Raw genomic sequence first — 19,744 nt, 5'->3', positions numbered from 1 at the left:
AAACACATGAAATCTTGCAGCAAATGTCTTTCATTAGAAAATTAATTTTCATTTATCACTAGATATAAATCATTTAATTTGATAATTTCATGACATTATGAAGTATAATTATGTGGCCATGTCGTAGTATAGTAAACAAATTTTTAGTGTGACAAAATTCATGATTTGTCTGTCGTGAAATTGAAACATTTGACAGTATACATATCTGCATCTAAAGGAGATTGTGATCACTGAAGTGTATGATACAACACGTATTCAATCCAGCATGTAATTCAAAGTGACCTTATTGATAAGTACAACACTTTGAGTTGTACGCGGTCAATGACATATCACCTCAAAGAATATAGTTTGACCTTGCAGGTGGATTCTTGAACCGCACAGCCATGTTTTAAGATTGCTGAACATTTGTGAACATCACAGGCAATATTGATTCATTTTGTAAGCAATAAAGCACTTCTAGCAATAAATCACTTCTGTAAGAGTGTCAAAATGATGTAGATTGGTGGACAAGTAAAGACATTCAAAGTAACAACTATGTTTGTTGCAGACTCATTTAGAATATAGGAAATTTATTTTTTATTGATGATTACGTATTGAAACAATTATACCGTAACATCGTCAGCAGTGATTACAATTATTCATAGGGATTTACAGAAAAAGTACACATGGTACATATATAAAGTACTCACCTAAGATCTTCTTCCTGTGGTGTAATTTGAGCACATAACTTACATGAGTTTGTCAATTTGTGTCTCCTGCAATTAGAAAGATAACCTTTGACCTTTTGAATGCTAAACTAAACTTTCGTCACCTTTCAAAAAATAAATTTGCATATTTTTTCTCTCAAACACATTGATTTGTAGCCAATAAGAAATTAGGTCCACCTGGTCACATTTAACAAAAAAATTGAAGAAAAATTCACAACAATGTTAAAAACTTAGAGGGACATACATCACAGTGTTCAACATTGTCCAAATCGCATGGTTTGTTGGTTCTGACTCATTGCTGACTCTACAAACCCGTGCAAGATCAGCCTGGGTAAACGCGTATTTTAATCAAATGGCCAAGTTTGATTGGATGCTCCCAATCTGACGCTGTGTAACATAGCGCGGTAAGCTAAAGAAAAAAAATGTCAGAAATGGTGACGTGTAGCATGGTTATTTTTCTAGCAACTGTGCATGTAGGGTGTTGACAATCCGAAAAAAAACAGCACCCAGTATTCCATAATTTTTAATGCCAGCTTTGCAGGCTGTTTGTTGCATACTTCGTCAGCAAAGTAACAAATATTTATGCCGACCATGTTTTAACAAAGTAATAAAACTGTCTCAGAAACTCTACTCGAGTGATCATTCAGGAGTTGCACAATTTTCATGATTTGCCACTCCCTGTCCTCGTTGCAACAAACATCTTTTTTCAGCTAGAAATGCCTCAATTGTGTGCTTTTGGTGATCGGTGAGCATGCTTACAAAAAGATACTTAATAACAAAGCTTAATATGTGCAAGGACCATGTAACCCATCTACGCCGATGCACGTCTCAATGCATAATGGATGAGCATAAATAAATTTGTGTCAAGAAACTATTACTTGATCTCAGTTTCAACTATAGGTGGCACTGTTTGTACAAAATGCATCTGGTTTCAACTTTAAAGGGGAACCGATACTATAAATAATCATCAGTAGAGTAAAACTAACCTGTCTTACGACGGTCTAAACCCATCTCAAGATGGCCACCGTATTAGTATGCTAATCCGAACCAAGCCGCTAACATCGTGGCGGGAGCTCCGTGAAATGTGCCATTTACGATGTTTGGAGATCAAGCTGTGGTTCGAATTACATATCCACGGGGGCATGAATATGTACGCTAGCGATTACACTCATCTGGTTGGGCTTTTGATGTATAAATGTTGTTATTTTCGGTTGAAACGTGCCGCGACCAGTGAAAATCACGAGTTTAAAATGATGACTAATGTATGCAAAATGCCTGTCAATCAGAGTTCGAGTAAACGAAAATGTAAATCCCCAAGATGTTTATTCAATCTACAAAGCTTGTTGGTTTACAAACAGCATTATCGTCACGTAGTTTGTCTATGTCTAACCACAGTCCCTCTAACCATGATCTAACCATCGGTAACACTGGGACATGACGATGTAAGACAGTAAACAATGTCAATAACATTATGTTACGCGCTTTCGGATATCCATTGCAATAACTGTAGAAGTAGAAATCATTCGCGTGGTTTTAATTTCGCGGTGAGTCCAAAAGTGCGAAATTAAATCCACGCAAAAATTTCCTGTTGGAATGTAAAACACAATACCCAAGTCAAAACAACACTCACTCCTGATCCACAATCTTACGAATTTAACCGTAGTCATTGACGCCTATTCAAGAGTACGATGTTTATTGTGGTTAGCGTGAATGGGTAAAGCTTCGCTTCGACAATGAGCTGTTATCATTGTAAAAATGTTAAATTCAAATGGTCAGTTTATCATCGAAAACAACTAATTTTTTTATTAAACGTGCCGTCTTCCCATCAAATGAAGAGGTAAAAGATCATGTTGGAACATCAGCAAATCTCTTCCGTGTTGGTAATTTGAACAAGTTGGCATCACCGAGTATTTTGATTGGCTGATTAGCAATTTGACCTATAAGGCGTTGAGCATTTGCCTGCGACCGGAATCATTTGCTTACGATGAAACTAAATTGAAATTTACTTGCATTTCAGAACAATTCAACGAATTTACTTTTTGTACTTTAATAATAATCACTACAAAGTAATAATAATAATTGTGAAACACAGCATGGTCGGATTGCGCTACCGTGATTATTTGCTACTAAGCAATGCAGTGTTCGTTTTTTAAAAACGTTTTTTAGGAACGCCAGAACGATGATGGTTACTACTATGTGGACATTTTTCTTTTGATCGTACGGCAAAGACTTATGTTTTCTAAGGGATGAAACTTTTTGTATAACTTTCTAGACAGTCTGGAAAAAGGAAGGGGTACAGTGAATAAGTGTCAGACTGCAATGAGCTGCAAATGGTAGTTGTGTAATACTGGTAGGCGTGCAGGAAATAACCGTTATGTTTAAGGTTCAAAGTTTCGAATATCAACAAGACATTGGTCTGACTGCTTCGTATGGTGTTACCCTTTGTTTTATTTTTCGCAAAATACTTCGACAGCTCAAAACCGCAAAATCAGATGTTTCCACAGCACACACCACAGAGTACAAGAAGTAAATACGCCAAGCTTGAAATGCATGAACAACCAGGTCTTGGCATAAGAAAATAAATCAGTTTTTGTTTCTGTAATTGACTGTAGGACGAAACTGTGCCCACTGGCAGACAACACATCACAGGCAGTTTCAATTCATATCTTAATACAATAGATCGTTTTCGTTCATGCGTCGTATATATGTCTAGAAAATGTAATCGAGTGTATGTGTGTATTTATATTCTATTTTTGAATTCTTATTTTATAATAAATACAACGCTGCAGATTGGTCGTTAAAATTTAGTCTACGGTAAAATTGTTTTGACAGAACGCTGTTCTCCCCCTCACCGCTCATTTGAAATTGACTGTTAGGTCAACCTGACTTTCACCCACCAGTTCACAAGAACTCAAATCTCACACGAGATACAAGCCAGTACCACCCGTGTACATACGGGCTAGGCTTCACGGAAGACAAGGCTGTTATAGTGTACATTTTGATTTTCCACACGAGTGTCGTAAACAGGTTACAAGATAAGCCTGTGATGTCGCGGCGACTTTTCTTTATTTTATCACAAGAATTTCCATGTAATAACCTGTACTTATAATTTACAGTAAACTTTTTCATTGTCACCTCTACCAATTAGTCAATATTATATCGAAATTTGAGGGCAATAGGAAATACACGTTCTGTTTACCGATTTGTGACGGAAATATGAAAACTGAAGTCATTGACTTCTTGTTTTCACACTTGTTATATTGGCAGTCCGGAGGAGTAGTATGTATACAGAATGTACATAGGAAGTTTCGTTCTCAGGTTTACTGTATACGAGATCAGTACCGTCAATAGACCGACGCAACGGAAACAGACAAATAAACTTGAGTTGGCGGATTTTCAACGCGACCGTTTAGCAACAATCTGGTCGTGTGTATCCGGTGGACTGGTGTCTTTTCTTGTTGGCCATCATCAACTTGAATTAGTTCCGCGTCATATTTTTCCGAAGATGTATAAATTACCGAGCGCGCGATGTTTCAAATCATGGCACATGAAGACTGCTCTGTATTTGTTTGAAATTCAATTGCTATGTTATATTTAAACAAGCAAATTGTAATCCGTTCTTAGGATGGTTATATCAGTTGTTGTTTTGTGGGATTAGCGGTACAGGGGGAAAGATAAGAATTCATTTACTCAGTGGACAGAGGCGGAGTTAATTACCCATGAGCACTTGGTGCAATCCAAGGGATTGAGCGGTTCCCCTTTAACACATATAACAATGATTGTTGTACAATCCATTGAGAATAACTGAAAAGTAGCAGACCATGTCCCTAGCAAAACTCACTTTAATGTCTGTTGCAAATTTCTTAATATTCTTGCTGGCTTTCCTTCTTCAATGACTCGAAGTCTTAGAAACTGTATTGTGGGTAAGAATAAATCTGACATGTGCTGTAATGTCAATACTTGGTATTTCAAATCTTCCAGTGTGTCTTCTCGAGACAGCTCAACTTCTCCAATCAGTAGGGGCTTATCTTTAATGCTAAAATTAGACAATAAATCTGAAAAAAAAATAAAAATTCGGTTATTCCCATTATTTCCCTAACCCAATAGTACATTGCATCATTTACCATGGGAAGCAGTTACCATAGAAACTGTAATGGCTGCCGTAAATATCAACATAAAATAATAATTGTATTGTAGCCACTTTGTTGCCAAGAGACATAACTAGTGGGAAGAATGGGTTTTGGAAACATACTTGCTTAGTTTATCATTCTATATATTAATGATTTCTCATGTTTCAGCAGCGTGAAAACCTTGTAAACCGTCAGAATTTTTTCAAAAATTGAAACCAGTCAATACACTTTCTTAAATAGCGCCACCTAGAGTTGAATGTACAGACTTATAGGCTACACACACAAATTATTCATACACACTTCAATAAGTTTGCCATTATTTACACTATTTGATAAAATTAAAATACGAAACTTGCAGACTATGTCCCTTTAACATACAATAATTTACAAACATACCCTAACTTACTTTCAACACTGGATGTAATACTTGAAACAATACCAGTATCTGAGGAGAGACTTTGGCTTGGTGTACTGTACAGATATATCGGTAATCTAAGGAAACCTCTTGGTGGCAACTTCCCTTCAACAAGGAGTAAGTGATGACCATTTTTAACATTTTCTTCCTCTAATGTTGCATCCTGGAATTCAGAATTACAACAAGTCATTGTCAGTTTTCAGTGACTGTGTCAATAATAAGGAATGAAAGATTCAGCATGTTAAAAATAATGTTTTAGTTCAAATGGCATCCATTCTAAGAATAAGATTATTTTCAAATCACACAAAATTATATAAACCAGTTGGACATTTTGAATCAAATAACAGAACAGTAAAACTAGCAAAAGCATGTCTGAAAAAATTATTAATGACACATGAAATAAAACCAACATGTCCGCCAGTCGACCAGACTGAATCAAATCACAAAACAAACTTATGTGCATCATAACCTATTTGAAAATAAAAATGGTTAAAGACACAAGAAAATAAAACCAACATGGCCACTAGTCGGCCATTTTGAATCAAGTACAAATGTACACACATGTACATCAGTAACCTGCCATAAGTGATGGCAAAGCCAAATTTGGTTGAGATCAGTTTTTTGGCAAAAATGGTCACAAGACGGCCATTTTATTTGAAAGGTCAAACCAAATGAAAAACAAATCTATATGCATATGTCTCCCATCATGACATGTCTGTGACACACAAATGAATGAATCCAAAAACATAAGTTCCTATTACTGACTTCATCTGAAAGGAACTAAAAATATGATACATCCAGGGGTCAAATTTAAATAAAATGCCTGGTTGTCAATCACTCTAAAAAAAACTATTTTCCATTTGAAAATATATTCACTAAAAATAAACTTTTTCACCTAAACAAAATACACTTTAATTGTGGCAGTTTAAGTCAGTCTAAGTAATTTTAGGATTTGTGATTTTCAAAAAACTTCAAAAAAAATGTAAAAACGGAAGTTGTTTTAGCAGAAACGAGTGCACTATATGGTAATACTACATTGAATTATGATTTCTGTATTTATTTTCATGGTTGTCCAAGTGCACAACTAGTTTTCATATTTGGTTGGCTCATGTCAATTTTGACAATAAAATACTGACATTCATTTTAAATATTCACTGCACCCAAGTTGAAAAAAGAGAACAAGAGGCGAGACAAGATAACAGTGCATTATGTCATACTCACTGTGTAGTCCAAGACATCCGCTTCCTCACCACACCAGTTGGTTTTCCTGAGATGCCAAGCACTCCCTTCTAACCATGATTTCTCAAGCATCAAAGTCAAACACTGCAAAGAAAAGAGCATGTGATAGAAAGTGTGCAAGTGTTGATATTCACATGGGCATACCAATACTTATTTGCATAATACTGGGCAAAATTTTTTTGATTTGGGTATGGGTATGGTCATTGAAAATAGTGAGTGTGAAACTGTTTTCTTTTTGTTCCAGTTCAAATTTTTGTTGTAAAAGCATGGTTTGAAGAATTCTATAACTCATGATATTGTGAGTACACATACAAAAACAAATTGACATGTATTCATCTACAAATTTTCCGAAAACCAAACTGTGTTGTATATTTAGGCTATGACAGTATTGTAAGTTAACATGCCAAGTGAAAACTAGTGACTGTAAAAAAAACTAAAAAAACAATGAATAATTACAATGTATTCACAGTCCATTCATTTATAAATCATAAACTATAATAATGCTTTTTGGAAATTACCTTTTTAATTGTACAATTCTTGTCCACTACAATCTCCATATCAGGTTTAGCACTGGCAGGGTCACCTGGAGTAAATACCAGAGTTATCTGAAAAAAAAAAATTAATTTAACTAGGTGAAATAAAGATAATCTGAGCAGCCTTCCAGGGCTTGTCTGTCTGTCTGTCTGTCTGTCTACTTACCTGGTTTGTTTTCGGTGGTGTGCCTGCTTCTAATACCAATCTCATACCCTGTGTCAGTCCAGCTGTGCTTAGATCCTGTTTCTCATGCACTGAAAATACAATCACATGAAGGGTAAGCTTACTTTTTTTTTATTTAAAGTTTTAGGTTATATATTAAAAATTTTGACCAAATCTGGCATAGAACATCAGCCAACATTCTTCCACATGCTCGGACTACTATGAAGTCACTTTAGCATGCCTACTCTTTTCTTTGCAGTGTTTGAAGTTGATGCTAGAGAAAGTATGCTTTTAGTATACACAAAGTATGGTATCTACAAAAATAACTACAGAGTTTGTGCTACAGTTTAGTGGTCATAAAGACATGTAGACTATAGTGTCTCAAAAGATATAGATTACCGTGTCTTTTAAGTATTTAAATAATATTATATAGATAATAGTTTCTCATAGTATATAGACAATTCTCAAAGTATATTGACTAGTATCTCAAGTATATTGACTAGTATCTCAAGTATATTGACTAGTATCTCAAAGTATATTGACTAGTATCTCAAGTATATCGACTAGTATCTCAAAGTATATCGACTAGTATCTCAAAGTATATTGACTAGTATCTCAAAGTATATTGACTAGTATCTCAAAGTATATTGACTAGTATCTCAAAGTATATTGACTAGTATCTCAAAGTATATTGACTAGTATCTCAAAGTATATTGACTAGTATCTCAAAGTATAATGACTAGTATCTCAAAGTATATTGACTAGTATCTCAAAGTATATTGACTAGTATCTCAAAGTATATTGACTAGTATCTCAAAGTATATTGACTAGTATCTCAAAGTATATTGACTAGTATCTCTAAGAATATTGACTAGTATCTCAAGTATATTGACTAGTATCTCAAAGTATATTGACTAGTATCTCAAAGTATATTGACTAGTATCTCAAAGTATATCGACTAGTATCTCAAAGTATATTGACTAGTATCTCAAAGTATATTGACTAGTATCTCAAAGTATATTGACTAGTATCTCAAAGTATATTGACTAGTATCTCAAAGTATATTGACTAGTATCTCAAAGTATATTGACTAGTATCTCAAAGTATATTGACTAGTATTTCAAAGTAGATTGACTAGTATCTCAAAGTATATTGACTAGTATCTCAAAGTATATTGACTAGTATCTCAAAGTATATTGACTAGTATCTCAAAGTAGATTGACTAGTATTTCAAAGTAGATTGACTAGTATCTCAAAGTATATTGACTAGTATCTCAAAGTATATTGACTAGTATCTCAAAGTATATTGACTAGTATCTCAAAGTATATTGACGAGTATCTCAAAGTATATTGACTAGTATCTCAAAGTATATTGACTAGTATCTCAAAGTATATCGACTAGTATCTCAAAGTATATCGACTAGTATCTCAAAGTATATTGACTAGTATCTCAAAGTATATTGACTAGTATCTCAAAGTATATTGACTAGTATCTCAAAGTAGATTGACTAGTATTTCAAAGTAGATTGACTAGTATCTCAAAGTATATTGACTAGTATCTCAAAGTATATTGACTAGTATCTCAAAGTATATTGACTAGTATCTCAAAGTATATTGACGAGTATCTCAAAGTATATTGACTAGTATCTCAAAGTATATTGACTAGTATCTCAAAGTATATTGACTAGTATCTCAAAGTATAATGACTAGTATCTCAAAGTATATTGACTAGTATCTCAAAGTATATTGACTAGTATCTCAAAGTATATTGACTAGTATCTCAAAGTATATTGACTAGTATCTCAAAGTATATTGACTAGTATCTCTAAGAATATTGACTAGTATCTCAAGTATATTGACTAGTATCTCAAAGTATATTGACTAGTATCTCAAAGTATATTGACTAGTATCTCAAAGTATATCGACTAGTATCTCAAAGTATATTGACTAGTATCTCAAAGTATATTGACTAGTATCTCAAAGTATATTGACTAGTATCTCAAAGTATATTGACTAGTATCTCAAAGTATATTGACTAGTATCTCAAAGTATATTGACTAGTATCTCAAAGTATATTGACTAGTATTTCAAAGTAGATTGACTAGTATCTCAAAGTATATTGACTAGTATCTCAAAGTATATTGACTAGTATCTCAAAGTATATTGACTAGTATCTCAAAGTAGATTGACTAGTATTTCAAAGTAGATTGACTAGTATCTCAAAGTATATTGACTAGTATCTCAAAGTATATTGACTAGTATCTCAAAGTATATTGACTAGTATCTCAAAGTATATTGACGAGTATCTCAAAGTATATTGACTAGTATCTCAAAGTATATTGACTAGTATCTCAAAGTATATCGACTAGTATCTCAAAGTATATCGACTAGTATCTCAAAGTATATTGACTACTATCTCAAATTATATTGACTTGTATCTCAAAGTATATTGACTAGTATCTCAAAGTATATTGACTAGTATCTCAAAGTAGATTGACTAGTATCTCAAAGTAGATTGACTAGTATCTCAAAGTAGATTGACTAGTATCTCGAAGTATATAGACAATAGTATCTCAAAGTATATTGACTAGTATCTCAAAGTAGATTGACTAGTATCTCAAAGTATATTGACTAGTATCTCAAAGTAGATTGACTAGTATCTCAAAGTAGATTGACTAGTATCTCAAAGTATATAGACAATAGTATCTCAAAGTATATTGACTAGTATCTCAAAGTAGATTGACTTGTATCTCAAAGTATATTGACTAGTATCTCAAAGTATATTGACTAGTATCTCAAAGTATATTGACTAGTATCTCAAAGTATATTGACTAGTATCTCAAAGTATATTGACTAGTATCTCAAAGTATATTGACTAGTATCTCAAAGTATATTGACTAGTATCTCTAAGAATATTGACTAGTATCTCAAGTATATTGACTAGTATCTCAAAGTATATTGACTAGTATCTCAAAGTATATTGACTAGTATCTCAAAGTATATCGACTAGTATCTCAAAGTATATTGACTAGTATCTCAAAGTATATTGACTAGTATCTCAAAGTATATTGACTAGTATCTCAAAGTATATTGACTAGTATCTCAAAGTATATTGACTAGTATCTCAAAGTATATTGACTAGTATCTCAAAGTATATTGACTAGTATTTCAAAGTAGATTGACTAGTATCTCAAAGTATATTGACTAGTATCTCAAAGTATATTGACTAGTATCTCAAAGTATATTGACTAGTATCTCAAAGTAGATTGACTAGTATTTCAAAGTAGATTGACTAGTATCTCAAAGTATATTGACTAGTATCTCAAAGTATATTGACTAGTATCTCAAAGTATATTGACTAGTATCTCAAAGTATATTGACGAGTATCTCAAAGTATATTGACTAGTATCTCAAAGTATATTGACTAGTATCTCAAAGTATATCGACTAGTATCTCAAAGTATATCGACTAGTATCTCAAAGTATATTGACTACTATCTCAAATTATATTGACTTGTATCTCAAAGTATATTGACTAGTATCTCAAAGTATATTGACTAGTATCTCAAAGTAGATTGACTAGTATCTCAAAGTAGATTGACTAGTATCTCAAAGTAGATTGACTAGTATCTCGAAGTATATAGACAATAGTATCTCAAAGTATATTGACTAGTATCTCAAAGTAGATTGACTAGTATCTCAAAGTATATTGACTAGTATCTCAAAGTAGATTGACTAGTATCTCAAAGTAGATTGACTAGTATCTCAAAGTATATAGACAATAGTATCTCAAAGTATATTGACTAGTATCTCAAAGTAGATTGACTTGTATCTCAAAGTATATTGACTAGTATCTCAAAGTATATTGACTAGTATCTCAAAGTATATTGACTAGTATCTCAAAGTATATTGACTAGTATCTCAAAGTATATTGACTAGTATTTCAAAGTAGATTGACTAGTATCTCAAAGTATATTGACTAGTATCTCAAAGTATATTGACTAGTATCTCAAAGTATATTGACTAGTATCTCAAAGTAGATTGACTAGTATTTCAAAGTAGATTGACTAGTATCTCAAAGTATATTGACTAGTATCTCAAAGTATATTGACTAGTATCTCAAAGTATATTGACTAGTATCTCAAAGTATATTGACGAGTATCTCAAAGTATATTGACTAGTATCTCAAAGTATATTGACTAGTATCTCAAAGTATATCGACTAGTATCTCAAAGTATATCGACTAGTATCTCAAAGTATATTGACTACTATCTCAAATTATATTGACTTGTATCTCAAAGTATATTGACTAGTATCTCAAAGTAGATTGACTAGTATCTCAAAGTAGATTGACTAGTATCTCAAAGTAGATTGACTAGTATCTCAAAGTAGATTGACTAGTATCTCGAAGTATATAGACAATAGTATCTCAAAGTATATTGACTAGTATCTCAAAGTAGATTGACTAGTATCTCAAAGTATATTGACTAGTATCTCAAAGTAGATTGACTAGTATCTCAAAGTAGATTGACTAGTATCTCAAAGTATATAGACAATAGTATCTCAAAGTATATTGACTAGTATCTCAAAGTAGATTGACTAGTATCTCAAAGTAGATTGACTAGTATCTCAAAGTATATTGACTAGTATCTCAAAGTATATTGACTAGTATCTCAAAGTATATGGATATGTTGTACATAGTGTCTTGCGTATAAATCTGCTAAAAACACTTACAGGGAGGTTTGATTCCATGATTCTCGTCATCAATTCGTAATCTACCTCCACCGTCTGGTACTAATCCAAGTTTACTGAGAATGCTGCCTTTCAAATCTTGAACTGACTGCAATAGAGAAAGTATTTCATTCAAATATTCAAATTTATCCTCCATCAAAATTCCTATCTGGTGACTGGTGCACTACAGTAGCCATTTTCCACGACTTGCCTCATATTTTTCTTGCCAACATAATTGTGGATATTTTCGTGTATTTTTCTAATATTTATTTATTATGGAACAAATGAACATACATGTAGATTTTGGCTTAGTTTCGATCAAAATTGTTGAATAAATATGGAAACAAAACAGGTGGGTTTAAGGTGATATAAGTTGTCCTGAATATTCATAAGGTTAAGTAAACAGGATAATACTTGCATTGCAGTTTTTGTGAACATGAATACAAATAGTATGAAATTATTTATTAACCTCCACTGTGTATAAACTGTATACCTCATTTGAGTAAAATTTACCAAGGAACATAACATAGACAGATACCAGTACATGCAAGGTATTTGTTTTGGGAAAAAATGGACTCTGGCTAGCTGCCCATATCTAAAATGATCCCTACTAAATAAGTAAATCCTTGTGTATTGACTTGAGTTTGTTAATGCATTCTGAGCAAGGTCTACTCATTATGAACAGGATTATTTTGTAAAAGTAATAATTTATTCACTTGTTTTAATTTTCCCTTTTTTGCTGATATGTCAAAAATCTGCTAATTCATGAACATGCTCACAATATTGAAATTGAATGTCAGTTAAAATAAACGGTTTAACAGTATTGTGTGAAATAAAATTCCAGCGGGTCATAATTCCAGAAAAATTGGAAACCAATGACAGATTTTCAAAATGTGAAATGTTGTTTCATGATCTGAACTAGTGGAACTTATTGGTCACAGAGGGCGCCCTTTCTTGATACCTGCCTAAACACATTGAAGCACCTGATGAACGAATTGCAAAGCATGTATACTTACGTAATCTTTAACAACCTCCACATGAATGACAGGCCAGCTCTCTTCATTCTTTTCAGAGCATCTGTTTTCCACAATAAATGATATCATTTTACTTTGTCTTTCAGCCTCTGCTTGCGTTAACATAAGAGAATCCCTATAAAGAAACATCATGCTATCAGCTGATTGCATAATTAACACTTCTCTGTAATTCTTTTTAAATATTTTTCTGTCAATGAATCCAGAATACTTACAGTAAATATTCACTGGGTTTTAATTCACTATTTTCACTGATCAGTTAGATCCGCTAAATTAAAACCCGGTGAATAGGTCAAATTACAATAGAAATCCTTGTTTCACTGGACAATCAGAAAATTTGAAACTCAGTGAAAATTCATGGTTTTACAGTAGATGCCATAATGTTTACAACTACGAACACTATAGTGTTTATATTGTTGGTGCATAGCAGGCATGAAATCACTTGTGAGTGGGGACATACAGTGGAGATGACACAGTTCAGCACCAAAAGCTAATCTGGCTCTTATCGTAAGGTTTTAATACATTGTTATCTACAGTGAGGTGAAATACATCAGTATTATATATACTGTTATCTTTTGTTAATATTACTAAGTGCCACCACTCTTGAGTAGAGGTAGTTTCCCGCAAGATGAGCACCAATATTTATAATGCCATAATGTCCATTGTTGTATCATTCTCAGGATTGGTACAAATACCATCTTCATTTTTCTTATGAGTAGAAAATCATGACTAGATTGTAGACCAACAGCAAATAGATGAGTTTATACATATTCTCCGGATGTAAGGACAAGATTAACATCGGAAAAACTCGTTTCATTTTTGAAAATTACTAATTGTTTAAACACAGCTCATCTTTACTGATATTCTTAACATGACAAAACATGCTTTCCTTTCATAGAGTGTACAGCAAAAAACGTATGGCTCTTTCGCGAAAATCGATTTTCGCTGTATCACTTTCAAAACAAAACATCAGCCAACAAGCCATGCATGGCCCAGTTTCCGTTAGTTATTGAATTTAAGATATATAGTTTTGTTTATAGTAATATAGCTGGAATATAACCATGCCAGGAAAATGATTGACATTTGTATCTGATCGTCAAACAAGTACTTGTCCACATTGAGAGAAATTGCTCTGGAACAACATTAATTAAAACAAAATCAGCCATTTTGAATACATGTATATATCTATAACATGATGTATAATGAATATATAAAATTTGAACATAATCAGTCAAAGCATGTCAGAGATATGGCTCTAGAAGCCCATTCATTAAAACAAAATGGCCGCCAGTGCTTGAAATTGGCAAAAATGTGAACTTTCTCAATGTCAACAGATTAACACTGCAGGATATCACACATAATATACAACAACAAATATAATTTAAGTATAAAAATTAAATGACTGCTTTGCTACATTTGGCAGATATCATCAGTATTTATAATATTCATGTCAAGTGAACTAAATATCTAGAGCAGCTAGCAATTGTTACATACCCATATTTGCTACTACTTGTAGCTGTTATTCTGTCTCCATCTTCAATGGAGAGTTCTGATAGTGTTTTACCATCATCATTACGTCTTAACACGACAGGCACTGTGTGTTGTAAACTTAACACTAAGTTTTCTATATCAATACCAATTATATCACTTAATATAACTTTAATTTCACCAATGATAGAGTCCTTGCGAAATGTTCTTGTCAGTTCTTGGGGACGAGTGTTGTTTGTTGTTGTATACGTTATTGTTAACAACAATGGCTCACATGATGCGCCAATGTGCAATGGTACTCCATCAACCTGTGACAAAATAAAAAGTATGCAGCTCACTTAAAATTGGTTAATTTATAGATTAATATGCAAAGACTGCAATCCTTAAATTAATATGTCTGGGTGTGTCTCGAATGTATCAAAACAATCTTCAATAGCAGAGCAGCAACATTTACATAAACAATATCGTTCAGAGAATGACTGAAACGATAGTACTGTAAAATCTGTATTAGAAGCCACAGCTTCTATTAGAGTATCTACACATGTGAGAAATGATGATTTTTTAGTTCTCAATTATTCAAAAAGAATGCGTGTGACTTCTATTAGGGATGCGGCTTCTAATACAGATCTTACAGTAATTAGTAATATATAAAGCTCGAAATATGATAACACTGATATCAACAATTAATGATACTTATGAATTAGATGTGGCATATGAAATCATTGTATATATGAAAATTATAAATATATTTGAGTAGTTACACCTACCTGAATACCATTCCACACAAACAACAGTGTTTCATTGGAGATCCCAGCTTCATGCATACTGACAAGTCTTTCACCTGAGAACAAAATAATTTTAGAAAATGTGAAAATAGTATTAGTAAGTGTTTTTAGTCTTTATAGCATGCATGGTCATTTCACCCTATTGTATTTACTGAACATACATTGTTGGTAAACTCGTACATGTCTCTTTCTTTATGCTAACAGGAAATTACTGTAGTTGTAACTGTCACATATAAACTTACATTGTGATAGCTCACATATTTTGTAAACTGCTAAATTTAAATCTCACATATTTTGTAAACCTACAATGTTTCTGTATAAACCAGATATTGCATCTTCGTTGTGCAGCATTAACCAAGTTGCAACGTCTGAAGTTGCCAAGGAGATCAAGTTGATTCTCATCTATTGACAAAGTTGGCCAAGCATGTGAAATTTGATTGATTGCTAGATTGTTTGATGAAAGTGGTCTGATCAATCACAGACACGGTTTTTTTAGACAAAACTCAATCAGATCAAAAGCTGTACAAATTACTGAAACTGCCTTATCTTAACAAAGAGCCCCTCTTTCCATCATTTATTTTTTCCAAATTCAGTTCCAGACACTATTTCATTGCCTTGAGTTCAAAAAATTGCACAGGTCGTGTTTCACTTATTTTCCAGTAGATTCAGATCTTTGTTTGCCGGCATAATGGCCCGTGTTGATGAAACAGAATCACAACTGATATCTGAATGGGAGAGTTGAAGTTTTCAATCTACTTTTTTAATTATACTCCCACTATGCATCATTAGTATTTGCGACCAACTAAATTAGGCGAGGGTTCTCCGAACCCGCCTATTCACATAGTTCATACCCACCATGGACTCTGGTCAGTCAAAATGACTATTTTGAACTGTAGGTATTAATCAGCGATTCTGCCGGTGACGGAGAGATAGAATCTAGGTCAGGGGAAGCCCCATGACCCCAAGATTCTCTTTCCCTTACGTCACAAACCACGCGACCGAGGCCACGTATGGATATGGTAGTCCCGAAACTAATGCGGGGATCATATCCTTGGGCTTGTTGGTCCAATAGATGCGCTCCCCAACCCTGGGGGGAGGCATCTGTTACCAGAGTCATACCTGCGGCGAGCGGGTCCAAGGGACCCCCCTGTCCGAGGTTGGCCAGTGACGACCACCAGGGCAGGGCTTCCTTCACTTGGTCCGAGACCGAAACCCTCCTATCTAGTTCCCATAGGAGAGCTCGGCGTTATAACAAATCACTCTGGTTTCTTTCTCTCCGCATCGAGGACTTAGACCAATGCTACGGAAAGAGTGGGGTGGTTGGGGGAGACCCGGAGTCTATGGTGGGTATGAACTATGTGAATAGGCGGGTTCGGAGAACCCTTGCCTAAATTCACTACGTTCAATTACCCACCTCAAACTCCGGTCAGTCAAAATGACTATTTTGAACTGTAGGCAGAGTCAGACGCCGATAGGTGGCGGGTTTTCCAAGCAAACAGAAAAGTGATGAAAAGTCTCAGTCCAGGATGAAACACTCTACAAAAATCACTCAACACCCTAGTTAAGACCCAAAAAAGGGTGGTGTCTTACCTTGCCTGTGCTGTCCCCAAAAAAGCCAAAATGCAGCTACGGTGACAGGGTTCGGTGTGCCAGAGAAAGCCAGACCCCAACCCGATTCTGGGGGGTAGTAAGCTTTCGAAGTAAAGACCGAAACAGTTCTGCATGAGGGTTTAGGCAGCAAAGCGGGACCTGGGACCTTCCAGGGGAGTGCTGATGGTAGAGAAATCTGTCCACATAAAATGCCGGACTGACTTATTGCCTATGCGCAGGGACCCTAGCGGTCGTTCAGGCTGGGTCAGCAAACCAAGACTGACCCGCTACGACGGGACCCAACCTAGAGAGACCCTTTTCAATGGATTCGGTGTCTCTTAGGTGGTAGTTGATAAAGACGTTCTGCGTTCTCCAAAAGCCTGCCCTCCATGTGTGCTCGAGGGGGGGGGGGGTGCCTGATGCTAGCACTAGCGAGTCAGTAATCGCACGGACCTCATGCGCTCATAATTGGTGTCTCTGCAAGCTTTGTGTCGAGGAAGTTAAAGGATTATAGTCGCAGTAAACCACCTGGTTATGGAAGTTGGGGAGGCCGGCCTATCCTGCCTGCCTGGGCCATAACTCAAAGTTATGTGCCTGGCAACCCATTCCAAATCCTTAGTACGGTTTGGTGGCAACTCCGTGCTCGAACCGGGTAGAGAAGCAATTCCTCCTGACCCTCCGGGCAGACAAAATTTGACGGCCGGGGGATGACGATCGGGTGAGGATCATGTCTTGGGATTTGGTTCTTGGCGAGAAACCCGATTTGTGTCTTTCGCACAACTTGATTGTCCATAACGGCGGTACATCATCCAAAAAGGACAATGCCCCCAGCTCTGGCCGGCACCTACCTGAGGCGAGGGCCAGTAGGAAGACTATTTTCCACGTCAAAAATTTGAGTGGTGCTGATCGGAAAGGCTCAAAGGGCGGTCTGCTTAGAGCAGACAACACAGCCGACAAGTGCCAGTTGGGCGGCTCCCTTGTATGGGGTCTTGGCATCTGGAAAGCAGTAAATAGTCTCCTAGGACAATCGGCTAGTCTTGTTCCCCTACGTTTTGAGTGGTGGGGGACAAGGCCGACCTGTAACCAACGATCGCTGCATAGGACAAACCCACTTCGTCAAACAGGTGGACGAAGGAGCCTGCTACCTGGCCAATAGAGGGATGGTATGGATCAATCTCCCTTCCACTACACCAATCAGTGTATGTTCGCAGCCTAGAAATGTAGTTCGCGTTGGTGGAATCCCTGTTCGCCCTGGCCAGGACGTTGGCAGCCCGCTCAGATAAGGCTTTCGTATATGCGGGTCTACTGAGAGCCTCTATGCGTGTAAGTGATACCTGCTGGGCTCGTTGGTAGTGCGCCGTCTATTTGGGGCGGCAGGTCCGGTAAGTCCGGAAGCACTGCTGGTGTTTCGGACAACTAGCATTTCCAACAGAAGTGGAAACTAGGCCTTGCTTGGCCAATCGGGTGCGACCAATGATAATATGCAGGTGTGCCCCCTGTCGAAGTTTTCTCCAGTGTCCGGTGAACTAGCGGGAAGGGAGGAAAGGCGTACACAACTAAGTGGGTCCATGGGGTTAGCAAAGTGACTCTGGCCCAGGCTCTGGAGTCAGCAGGAGTGTTACGTACGCCGGGAGCTTGGCATTCCGGGGTGTGGCAAACCGGTCCAACCTTGGACCGTCCCACAGGTGAAACAGCCTGGAGGCTACCCACTGGGGTATCAGCCACTTCGTGTTCTGGAGATGGAGCCGTCCTGAAAGGGTGTCGCCAGACTGTTCCTCACCCCTGGAAGGTGGTGTGCGGTTAGCTCCACATTGTATTTCAGGCACCAAAGGAGGATTTGCTCCGCTAGGACTGACAACGATGGTAAATGCATCCCCCCCCTTCTTCTTAAAGGAGACCACCGCTGCATTGCCTGTGCGGAGCAGGACTCTGTGGTCTCGAACTACGGGTAGAAAACGCGGTAGTGCTAAGTACACTGCTCTCAGTTTGAGCTGGTTGATATGGTAGTCCTGAAACTAATGCGGGGGCCATATCCTTGGGCTTGTTGGTCCAACAGATGCACTCCCCAACCCGGGGGGGGGGGGGGTGTCTGTTACCAGAGTCATACCTGCGGTGAGCGGGTCCAAGGGGCCCCTCTGCCCGAGGTTGGCCAGTGACGACCACCAGGGCAGGGCTTCCTTCACTTGGGCAGAGACCAAAACCCGCCTATCTAATTCCCATAGAAGAGCTTGGCATTATAACAAGCGTTATATCGGGCGGCTGCGTAGTGCGGCCTGGGGAACGACCCTTTCAACTGAGGTCATCATTCCGATGATCCACATTAGTTCTCGGAGGGACACTGAGGGAACGCTGACTAGGCATTCGGCTAGGCTGCTTAGCGCTAAAAACACGTTTGAAATAGCTAAGCTAAGCTTACCTCTGTGTCAAAACTCCATGCCCAGAGACACCAACTGTGCGTTGGGTCAAGGTGGGACTTGTCGATTTACTAACGAGCCCAACTGGTGAAGTAAATCCTTGCCCGGGTTGTTAGTAACCAGTAGTCTGGGTACTGATTGAGGTGTACCGACATGTGGTGAAGCAGCAGCACTACCTGTTACATCACTCGGGTGAACATGTAGGGCGCTGTGCCTAACCCGAACGGGGGGGGGGGATACTTTGCCTAGCTGCACAATTCGAAGGAGATGGCAACTCACTGGGTGCATCGGTATGTGCAGGTAGGCCCCGCTTAAGTCTAGTGGGGCTAGCCAGTCAAAACGGTGGATGGAGAGGAGAACCCTGAATGGTATCTCCTTGTGGAATCGATCGAGGAGCACGTACTGATTCAGTCTGCCTAGGTCTAGAACTGGACGCCCGCCAGTTGTAGATTTGGTACTACAAACACATTTGGGTAGAAGCCTGGACTTAGTTCCGGCTGATGTACCCTGTGTATGGCG

General features: G+C 36.8%; 1 protein-coding gene across 1 annotated transcript in view; it reads right to left on the bottom strand.

Annotated features, from left to right (window-relative positions):
* LOC100378428 (ubiquitin carboxyl-terminal hydrolase 40-like) overlaps window positions 1-19,744 on the bottom strand; it is a 44,099-nt gene that overhangs the window by 4,915 nt on the left and 19,440 nt on the right. The window contains exons 12-21 of the mRNA XM_085501824.1: window positions 15,204-15,277; window positions 14,443-14,744; window positions 12,934-13,066; window positions 11,921-12,026; window positions 7,191-7,279; window positions 7,010-7,096; window positions 6,474-6,575; window positions 5,244-5,415; window positions 4,549-4,762; window positions 690-755 (exon numbers count right to left, since the gene is read on the bottom strand). Coding sequence (XP_085357950.1) covers window positions 690-755; window positions 4,549-4,762; window positions 5,244-5,415; window positions 6,474-6,575; window positions 7,010-7,096; window positions 7,191-7,279; window positions 11,921-12,026; window positions 12,934-13,066; window positions 14,443-14,744; window positions 15,204-15,277 — 1,345 coding nt within the window. The remainder of the gene's footprint in view (window positions 1-689; window positions 756-4,548; window positions 4,763-5,243; window positions 5,416-6,473; window positions 6,576-7,009; window positions 7,097-7,190; window positions 7,280-11,920; window positions 12,027-12,933; window positions 13,067-14,442; window positions 14,745-15,203; window positions 15,278-19,744) is intronic.

Source organism: Saccoglossus kowalevskii, chromosome 7 (assembly GCF_978046115.1).
Source record: "Saccoglossus kowalevskii chromosome 7, keSacKowa6.1, whole genome shotgun sequence".
Taxonomy (NCBI): domain Eukaryota; kingdom Metazoa; phylum Hemichordata; class Enteropneusta; family Harrimaniidae; genus Saccoglossus; species Saccoglossus kowalevskii.
This window is presented reverse-complemented; position numbering and strand designations above follow the sequence as displayed.